This window comes from Gymnoscopelus braueri (assembly GCF_963280865.1).
Source record: "Gymnoscopelus braueri genome assembly, chromosome: 10".
Taxonomy (NCBI): Eukaryota; Metazoa; Chordata; class Actinopteri; order Myctophiformes; family Myctophidae; genus Gymnoscopelus; species Gymnoscopelus braueri.
In genome coordinates this window covers 31,679,613-31,690,874 of record NC_137611.1, presented here as the reverse complement: position 1 = coordinate 31,690,874, position 11,262 = coordinate 31,679,613, and the positions used below count along the sequence as shown (strand labels likewise).

General features: G+C 43.2%; 1 protein-coding gene across 1 annotated transcript; it reads right to left on the bottom strand.

Moving 5' to 3' along the window:
• Positions 1–4,363: 4,363 nt before the first annotated feature.
• LOC308093055 (proenkephalin-A-like) lies at positions 4,364–10,439 on the bottom strand. Its single transcript, XM_080439264.1, has 3 exons — positions 10,358–10,439; positions 9,543–9,686; positions 4,364–5,241 (listed from the first exon to the last, which is right to left on the bottom strand). Exons 2-3 carry the CDS (start codon positions 9,681–9,683, stop codon positions 4,612–4,614), a joined length of 771 nt encoding a protein of 256 aa, XP_080295390.1. The 5' UTR covers positions 9,684–9,686; positions 10,358–10,439; the 3' UTR covers positions 4,364–4,611.
• Positions 10,440–11,262: the final 823 nt, after the last annotated feature.

Here is an 11,262-nt window from a genome sequence, read left to right as displayed (position 1 = left end):
CTCAGTGAGCACGACTGCCCCAGGATAAAAACTGATACCGCAATCTGTGAGTATATGCACCTCAGGTTCACACTATATGAAAATTGTACGTCATGGCATTTCTATATTATTTCACACTACAATGGGCAGATAGTGATAGTCGGTGACATCAAACACAGGTCCTAAGGAGACTTCAACCCCATTGCATCATGATTTGGACTGAGATAGTATAATGAACACACTGGCTGAGCGACTGCAATGCCCAGAGGTTCACATTCTTTCAAACAGCGGTCCACCGCCCATACCCATATCAACCTCATCATGAAGAAAACAGTCATGGCAGATCTACGAACATCCTGCATCTACACATCCCCTATGGCACTAGTTTTCAACGTCGGGTTGAGAAACCGTGCCCTACTGTATGGTACATATAAATCTACACACCCTCTTCATTTCAAATTGCTTGATTTTGCTCTCTTTCCATCTACCTTCTCTCCTCTCATTTCTCCTCATTTGTCCTCACAATCCCCTCCTTGTTTCTGTTCTCATGACTTACAGTATACCACAGACAGTCCAGCTGTAGGGGGTGTCCATTATGCATCATTGGTTTTGTACTATTAACAAACATCCATGCTGAATACTCATACGGCCCACTAGCCCCTGTGAGTGGCAAAAGAGAAAGTCAGTGAGTGGCAACATGACGTCATCACTGAGGGCGTGGCTAGTGACGTGGTAGTGGCAGCCATGTTTTGGGTCAGAGACTACACAATGATGCTCTTTAGACTACAGAGTGATGGTGGATGACGATAGATTTGTAAACATTAACTAGAGCCCCGTTTTCACAGAGCCAAAATGCAGGAAGTAGAGTGGAAATTTTGAAATTCACCGCATGTGAAAACGGCCACTGATCTTGTGTGGTGGAAGTTTTGCCGTTCGAATTTTTACGGCAAGCTACCTAGTAATTTTTGCCGAATGTACTGGGAGAATAAAAATGTCTCTGAAGTGAAAACGCTGTATACCTTTTTTGTATTTGGGAAGGCGGTATCCAGGGTCCCTTGAAAGTCATGTCTTCTCCCATTCACAAATATAATGTCTCTGAAGTTTTGCAGAGAGATTTCAAAGATACTCTGAGCTGCATTAGGGTCAAGTGGATCGGAGCTAATCGGCGTTGGCATTAAACATGTTTAATCCATATTTAAAAATGTAATTTTTCTATCACTCGCGCACCATGTCCCGCCTCCCCCGTCTTGTGATTGGCTGGAAAAGTGCATCTAGCCAATATATGCAACTGGCATTTGACATGCATGCATTAACACACTTCTTGTCTGTGGATTATGACCACATATTTAGCCAAATGACATTTACAACTGGCATTAACACTCATTCAATGCCAAGCTTATTTATGGAATTTGGGCTCGTGCCACAGCCAAAATTCATTGGAAAAAAAGTGCTCAGGAGCCGAGATACAGCCTTTTTCAGTAAGAAGTTAAACAAAGAGTGAATGGAGCAGCAAATCTTCAAATCATCATATCTTGGGTTCTGAACATGTTTTTTCCAAAAAAAAAAAAGATTTTTTTTTCATGACGTCTTTGACGTCATGTGGCGCACGGGGCGTCAGGCCTCGTGACGTCTTTGACGTCATGTGGCACTGGATGAGTTTAAAATGTCTCCCTGCCATACATATTGACATTGGAGTTCTCTCTCCCTCCCATGTAAAATGTAGATAGCACTGCACTTGTCACTTTCTCTTATTTACATCCTTTAAGGACTTTTCACACGGGAAGCGACTGATGTGCCTAGTAATTAATTTTCAATGAGAGGCGAGGCAGGCAGGGAAGCGTGGGCAATCTGACAGGCGGAGCAACAAGCACTCCCATGAAAATGTCGCGTTTGTGCTCGTTTCACGCACACGCCAGCCCTCGAAAAGAGCTGGATTGTCAACTATCTTCTATGCAACTCACAGGCCAATGATCATTTGACACAGCTGAAGCAGGCGTAGATTGCCTGCTGTTTACTGACGGAGCAATTGTTTGACAATGACATTTTAATCTGCCCCTAATACCTGTCGGATGCATTTACACCTGAAATAAGTGTAATTACATTGTTATCTGATCACCAAAGCGGTATTTTAATGCCAGGTGTAAATAGGGTCTTAGAGATGATGTAGGCTACTGTATGCTTTTGGAGTGCCAGGAATGCTTGATAGGGCTGGTCCTGGGATACCAGAATGTAATGTTGTCTTCTAGAAATATTACAGATCTGATTCTATGAAACATCTGCAATGGAGACTTTGATCTGCTTTTGTGTCATGATATAATATATCAGGACAATATCAATTTGTGGAAGAAGGAGACATTAAAACAATTCCTGAGCAAATAGCCATGTAAACTTGCACTTGGCTTAATTGGTTTCAAGTTTGTGAACATTTCCACAATGTTCAATTCATTTTGAAAAAGCTGTATCTAATTTGACAACATTCATTCTTAACTTAATGGTACCTCATTTTAATAACAGCTAGGCTACTCCCAGCAAGTTATTGATTTTAGATAATTCTCTGAGTAATTTGGACAAAGAACAGCCAAAGAACAGCTCTCTTGCCCAGGCCAGGCTGACAGAATTGGTGGTGCCATGGCAGAGAACCATGGCATTACAGATCATCATCCTTGCATCCAAAAATGTTTAAACCTGTTAGTCAGTGTTTTTTTTTTTGTCAATGAGAAAGTACTGAAACTGTCCCTTGGTCAGGGTTACCTGCTGTTACTTGGCCTTCTGTTTGTCTATCTGGGTTCCCATTGAACACTATCCAGATTGTAGCACGTGAGGAGAATTTTGCATGATCTCAGACTTTATCTTCCTGAAAATGAATGTGTATATAGCCATGGGCGTTTAGCGTCTAATATTGGCCTTAAGACTCCTTCTCACCTGTGGTAGGACTTACAGTAGATGTCTATGACAACTGGCCCGGCTCTCATAAAGTTTCATTTTGCCCAATGTGGCCCCTGACCCTAAATGAGTTTGACAGCCCTGTCATAGACACTCCTGCTCCTGCCACTGTTCAATGACCTTTTCTCTCAGCTACATAGTACTTTGTACTGTTTTGGTTGTTCATTGTCCAAGTGCTGAGCTCTTATTCACCCGCAGAACAAACAGATCGATCATATCACTGACTTTCTCTTTAGATATATGCCAAATATCCTCTCCCAAAGTGGACGTCACACCCTCTAAATGCTGTTTCTTCCTCCCCTTCTCTCTCTCTCTCTCTCTCTCTCTCTCTCTCTCTCTCTCTCTCTCTCTCTCTCTCTCTCTCTCTCTCTCTCTCTCTCTCTCTCTCTCTCTCTCTCTCTCTCTCTCTAAAGAATTTGGTAAATACTGCCAAGAAGGAATTTGGGATGTTAATCAATTAAACGCTTAGTTGACCGGAATGCCCCAGAGGCCTACTCGGCCCCCTCCTTTTTCCCCCTCTACAACAACTCTCTTTGGCGAAAATAGCAAATCTATCAACTCAGAAGGTTCAGAGTATACTGGAGTACTGTGCTTAAGTAAATATCTGCACTTTACCTGAGAATTTGTATTTTTGGATAGTCCAAAAATCACTCCACTACATTTCAAAGACAAATATACTTTTGAAGGGGAAAAGTATATTTGAAATGAAAATTGATGATCTTCAAGCTCACAACATGTCACAATGTGATGCGTTGTGAGCATGTAGATCTGCTATTTTCTCTATTAATGATATTTCTTTGAAAAAAAGTAGTAAAAGTATTTGTAAAAGCAAAGACTCCAGTATTTTAAGCCAAGTATAAATTTGACTACGCAACTTTCACTTGTAGTTGAGTAATACTTGACCAGGAGTATCTATACTTTAAGTCAAGTCAAGTACTGGGGTGGAGTACTTTGTCCACCACTGGTTGTTGTGAGATTGTAGATAGGCTATTTTCACCAAATCTTCGCCCCACATTTGGGACACTAGAGTCCATGTGGTTAAAACATCTCACATTAGTGACTAAATACAACTCTTCCAAATTTTGGTTCTGGAACCCTTCAAAACGTTTTCATGAAAATAGCAGATCTACAAGCTCACAAGTCACAATGTGTAAGCTTGTAGACCGGCTATTTTCGTATTAAGATTTTTTTGGTGGTTAAGTGGTTAAAGTGCCTTTGAACGAAACACAAACACCCTACCTGTTCACTCTCACTGCTAGTTATTCTGTGTATGAGGACATTTCAGACAAATGAATAACATTTTAATATATACACTCTATTGTGTTTCTCCAGTGAAATCACACACATTTTTGACACGTCTCGATCAACAAATTATTTTAATAAATAATAACAATATCATAATGAAAACCGATAACAGACCCAAAAGTTTCAGCCCCAAAAAATAAACATTATTTCTCAAGATATGAATTACGTGCTTTTCATCTTTTACACAAGTTGAAGGACCAAGTTGAACCAATGAGGGCAGCCAGCAGCACGTTTTAACAAAGCCAGACGACGGAAAATAACGGCGTCTCAAATAATGACAAGTCCAGACTACTGGGTTTCTGATTAGTTGTAGGGTATAGGCAATTATGGGGGCGGTGGGTTGAAGAGGGGCACCAGTGGGGGAAGCTCATAATCATACTAGGCCTAGTCCATGAACCCCCCATACCGCTTCTGTATCTCACTGCCGTCTTCCCACGCACGCTTCAGGACACCCCCGGTGCCGCCATTCTTCGCGTCTTCCACCAGCCACTCAGGTCGGCCTATGCGTCTCATGAAGCCCCCGTAGCGCTTCTTCAACCCGCGGCCCAGCACAGCCTCCAGAAGGTCTCCTTGCACCTCCCCTTCCCCGCCTGCTCCTCCCGCCCGCCGCATGAAGCCGCCGTAGCGCTTGGCCGCCTCTCCTGCATTGTGATCGGCCTCTGCATTGAGAACCTTCAGGATCGCCATTCGCACATGCTCCTCGTCCTCCTGATTACCGGGGCTCTCCAGCGCCCCCTGTTGGGAGGAGGAGGAGGAGGAGGAGGCGGAGGGAGAGCGTCGAGACATGAAGCCGCCATAGCGTTTCATGAAGCCGCCGTACTTCTTAGCCAGCTGGTGTTGCGGTGACGTGGCATCCTCATCTTCGCTGGTCATGCCCCCTACTACTTCCTGTTCCTGCTGTCCTTGACCTGGGTCGTCATCAAGGATGTTTTGGTTTTCATCTTCCAACAGCGTGTCCCGGCAGAGGCGGAGCATCCGGCTGTCCAACCCGCCCTCGCACTCCAGTGAGCATGTCTGAGAAAACAGCAAATTATTGTCATCATCATTATCATCATCATCATCATGTACCTCGTGCTGTTTACATTTACATTTCTGACTAATAAAGTATTGATAGTCATCTTAAAAACTGTAAAAACCATCGACTGATTAAGCAAAATCTCATTGTGAGAATAAACAATGAACACCAGCAAATGGTGGGCAGTTTATATTCACAACTCAAAGCCTGTGGTCTCTGAGGTATTCCCATTATTCCATGACACAGCTCACTCTAGAATGATTAAAGTTGCACTCATGGGGCATCCAGGTGGTGCAGCGGTAAAGTTCCTGCCCACCAACGTGGAGACTTTGGTTTGATTCCTCCACCGTGCCTCTGGCTTGGCCGGGCCGCATAATGAACACAATTGGCCGTGTTTGTGGTTGGGGAGGAGTCGGCACCTACAGGTTGGTCAAGGCCCCTGTTTAGCAGGATATTTCACGCATTTATAGTAGGATGACGATGATAGAGAAGACGGGTAGATAGAGAGAAAGTGCGAGAGAAATAATCAACTGCATGACACTTCACACTTCATTTACCTGTATCGATAAATTCGAGGAATCTCTGTACAGTAATGTATGTGAGACTGTCTCATACGCATATCTGAAGAACCATTCATCCAATCGACTTCACAAATAGTGGATGTACTGCTGAGGACCCAAGGGAGTGCAGTGTTGAGTGTGAGATTGATTGGATCAGTGGCTCAGTGAGTCCAGTGTGCTCCGTACAGTGATGCGTGTCTCACAAACTGCTCATCTGACCGACTTCACACTTGGCAGGTGTATCGATGAGGACCCAAGAAAGAGCAGGGTCGAATGTGAAGTCGATCGGATGAGTGGTTCTCCAGAACCGCTCTGAATGGCCATGTTTACTGAAGGATGGCCATGCCCCCTGCGCACTAGTTCTTGTAGTTCATGTAATGCTATTGTTGTTATCACCTTGTTTATCTGCATAACATTCTTTTATTATTTTATGCTGGATCATGGCAAGTACAAAAGAGCTAATGAGAATACAAGAATGGGAGTTAAGACCAAGGTGTATAGAATGAGAGAGTAACACAGAAAGAGAATACGAGATATGAGAGCCAAGGAAACTGTATGGACTATGGACGTTTAGTGAACATCCTCCTATAATTTGACAAAGCTCTGTGAGGTAGGTAGGGTGGTGGTGAGACCAAAATTGTTCTGCCCGGTTCTCCTCTGTGGCTGGAGCTATTGATCTGAAATTGCACACAGCCATTGACCATTACCATGTGCACGGAACTGCGAAGCCCGTTTTTCGATTTCCCCAACTGTCAGCTGTTTATTCGCGTTTTTATCTAAAAGAATATGATCGTTATGGCTGCCCAGCTGTGGGATGGCCCTGCAAGCTTTGGAATGAATGGCTCCCGGATTGCCAGATCATGTCCGCATATCCCCCCACGGATGCGTCGACCGGGTATGAACTAGTTAGAGCTAATAGCAGCAATTCTATTATCTGACCCACTATTTCCTTTCTGCCTTTAAGAGAAAGATTGTACATCTCCAAATAAAGAAAGAAAGAAAGAGCAAGGCAGCACAATATCATGAAAGTACGGGAGATTACAGCGTGCAACAGATGTTTTGGAAGAACAAAAGTCCCCTTTAGTCACCAACAACCCTTGTTAATTCCCCCTACACTAAGACAATCACAAACTCACCCATAAAACCATCTGTTCTTCATTGTTTTACTCATTGTAACCATTCTCCCATATAAAAGCCATCTGATCGGAAACCCCACCATCTTCATCCCTACTGGCACTCACACTCCTAACTCAACTAAATCAATTTGCCCCTTGGGGTTGGGCATTGCCAATAAAACCTGCTCCGAACCTCATATCAGTCATTGGATTTCACCTATTCACATTAAATAGGATAGCGGAGGAATTCTTGCTGAGCTTTCAGTGCTGCAGGCATATGATTGTGGAATTAATGGGCAGGAAAATTGTATTGAGGATATATTGATGGCTTGGGGGGCCAGAGATTACATTCACAGCAGCTCTCTCTGCTGGTCAGAGAAGGAAGTACATAAAATGAGAGAGGATTTAAATAATGTATGCAAGTCCTTAACTGGTTTCTGACTGGTAGCACATATTAAACCTGGAAAACAGCTGGAGTCTGTATCAGCCAACTGAACCCAAATGTGTGTGTGTGTGTGTGTGTGTGTGTGTGTGTGTGTGTGTGTGTGTGTGTGTGTGTGTGTGTGTGTGTGTGTGTGTGTGTGTGTGTGTGTGTGTGTGTGTGTGTGTGTGTGTGTGTGTGTGTGTGTGTGTGTGTGTGTGTGTGTGTGAGTGAGTATTTTGAGTGAGAAATATGGACTGCAGTAGATGTTTACGCATGATGACAAATGATGAGAGAGAGAGAGAGAGAGAGAGAGAGAGAGAGAGAGAGAGAGAGAGAGAGAGAGAGAGAGAGAGAGAGAGAGAGAGAGAGAGAGAGAGAGAGAGAGAGAGAGAGAGAGAGAGAGAATTCCATCCTTGTTTGCTGTTTTCTCTTTGAAGTCTACAGTAAGAGCATAATTCCCTCTAGAATTTAAGGAAGAGAAGATGTCCCTAATTAACCAATTAAATGCGATGCGCAAAACGTTTACAAAATAAAATAAAAACACGACTTCCATTATGGTGGCCTATTATTTTATATCACGAGGCGCTGAGCATTCTGAACTCCTTCAGTAGGCTATTTCTGTTTTCCCTTTGAAGTCTAGCCTACCTACCATACATTAAAAGCCATTACGCACATAAGTAGACTGATGTGCATAATTCCATCTAGAATTTGAGGAGGCGGCGATGTCACTAATTAACGAAGTAGGCCAGTGGTTCATAACCAGTGGTCCGGGGACCACCAGTCAGTGGTCCTTGAGGGGGTTCCAGGTGGTCTCCAGCTAAATGATGGAGAGTTGGTAGCCAAATGGACCCTTTATATCTTTAACTCTTGAGAGCGTAAAATGAAACCAAATGGACCCTTATGTGTCTAATTGGGTTTATTGTTTAATTAATTTGAGTTAAATTATTGTTAAACATCTGCATTACTTAATTAAAGAATTGTTATTTTGATCAACGTCTGCCTGTTATCTCTATGGTATCAACATCAATATTACAGCGTGGAATTGTGGACAAAATCGTATCCAACGATAACAAAATATTCTAAAGCTTGGGTCTGACTGAGAGTCTACATCTCATCAAATGGTGGTCTGCGGCTCAAATGCCGATTAAATAATGGACCACCTTGATATGAAAAGGTTGGAAGACCACTGAAGACCGCTGCGGAGAGAACATGAAGGGACGCAAAACACTTGAGTTCTCCGCTGAGGACACATAATAATATTTTTGAAATAAGTTATTTAAAACAACTGTGAAACATATCTCCCACCTGCAGCTAAGGAACATACGTATTTAAACCATAAATCTAACTCAATATGTTCCCAAACAACTGCATGGTTTCAGGGCTGCTGAAGCCAATATTGGAAAGTCGTGCGCGATTTGGAGAGCATGGCCATGATGCGCAAATGGGTTTTTGGGAAGAAGACAGAAGTTGTAAATGAACCGTCGCCGTCCCTGAAAAGTTCCTTATATTAAAGCCCAGTAAAAAGAATGGCATTGACGTGCAGAAGGGAGCACTGTCCGAAAAAAAAAAAATTAAGACTGAGAAAGGCAAGGATAGCAGACTCACTGTCAAATGAAAGCTCCAAAAGTCAGATGCAACCTGCTTAAAAGAAATAATCATCTGGCAACTTTCACCTTGACTAACTTACAGAAGGCTATTTCTTTTTTGCCCAATCAATCTAAGCCAGTGGTTCTCAACCTGTGGGTCGGGGCCCCCATGGGGGTCCACACATGATTTTTTTGGGGGGTCCACCCCGGATGACAATGAAGTGTCAATTTGAGGACTTTTAAGACCTTTTTAATACCTCAAACAAAAAAGACAGAAAAGAAAAAGGCTATTGCTTCATCAAAAGAACAAACTATGATATAAAAATTGTCAAACAAATTGTCAAATAGTAAAAGACAGAGGCACAAGCCACAAGCTATTTTCACAATATTTACCGCGGACTGAAAAGTTTGAGAACCTCTGATAAGCAGCCGTTTTGAGTGGCTGTAACAGTTACAGCCATTCAGAAAACGGCTGCTTTAGATCAGAGGTTCAGTTACAGTGTAACTCAGAAAAGACTCAAGAGAGACTTGAGCCAACTGTAGGATTCTGATTGAGTTATTAAAAAAAGTTTATACGGTCATATTCTACAGAACAGGGCATAATATAATACTTACCAGGGAGGTGAGTGTCGCCTGCTGTCCCAGTAGACGGTATACGCACAGCGCGCACTCCTTTCCACAGTCCGCTCCCATCGCCAGCGCCACGCACGCGCCCAGCGCCAACATCCACAGACAGCTTGTGCGCGCAGCAGCCATCGACTGAAAGCAACGAAACAAAACAAAAATACAAAATAAATGGCACAATTTCCATAAGATATTATTGAACTATTAAATGTGGCTAATTTGTAAATAATAAATAAGCTAAGTTCTCCTTACTGCTTTTATTTTGGCTGATGGGGAATGATGATCTCTCTTTTTTAATTGTGTGCCAAAGGCATTAACAGTAAAATGGCTTTATATAAAACAAGGTATTTGGATTGATGAAGAGAGAAGAGAATATTGTTCAAACAACATTTCATGATGCGTTTTTTTAAAGTGTTATAAACAGAATCAGAATCAGCTTTATTGTCACATCACAGGTTTACAGAAGTAAAACAGTGGGTGAAATTCGTTTTCGTGCATAGTTCCCATCGAATCGTTATTTCCATAGAAAAAAAAGAAAGGGAAGAATAAGAAGGGGGGGGGGCAAGGGGGAAAGGAGATCAAACAAGAAAACGAAAAACATTGAAATTGAAAACAACTGAATCCGAAGAAAAATAGTTACAAATGTTTCAGAAAACATAAAAAAATGCTCAGCCACAGATTAGTAGACAGCCAGGGCTATCACAAAGTATTGCAAATATAAACAAAAGCAATGAAACAGTATATGGCTAGTTGGCTACTAATAGGTCGACAAGTCATTTAAAAGGATAAAGTCGTGCACTACTTGCCTTTTGTTTTGTATTGCGCGTTTTATTCCGCGTGGTGCTGAGGAGAGAGAGCTAGAGGAACTGTTGAGGTGCGTGATGCCTCGCACTCAATATATGATGTCCACGCGGCCCGGGTTGGCACGCGCCAACAACTGTCACGGCTCAGCCAATCAGCGCACTGCTGTCCCCACGGAGGCTCGATCGTTTCGGATGGTGGTGCTGAGGAGAGGAGAGAACAGAGAAGACCCCTGGATGGAGAGGCTGGTCTGGTCGTCAGTAACCTCTTGTAAAAACGATAGCCTATAGTGCTGTGGTGGGTTTGGGGGCTTGATTTAAGTAGTGGATGAGTGGCTACGTCACCAGCAGGGATAGCGGGCTACTGACGTCTGTGGGGAAGCCCAAGCATGATATGACGCCCCCCACCCAACACACACACCCTCATCGTCATGCCATTTCTCTTCTCATGAAACTGTGGGCACGTAATAGTGATTAATTCCCTGTGGTTTAACACATGACAGAATCTCTGTCTATCTGACACACTCACACGTCACATACATGTAAAGTACAAACCCCTATGGTATAAACACATGCAGGCACACGCACGCACCTATACGCACGCACACGCACACGCACACACACACGCACACGTACACGCGCACACACACACACACACACACACACACACACACACACACACACACACACACACACACACACACACACACACACACACACACACACACACACACACACACAGGCCTATGGGGTCTTCAACCTTTTCAGGCCAGGGACCCCCAAACTGATGGGGAGATGGAGCAGGGACCCCCTATGTATACAATTGTGTTTTATATTGCCTGCTCCTATACGCACCTGCTCCAGTAGGTGTGCAAAATAAAAATTCTCTACAAAATATGTATAAACATACC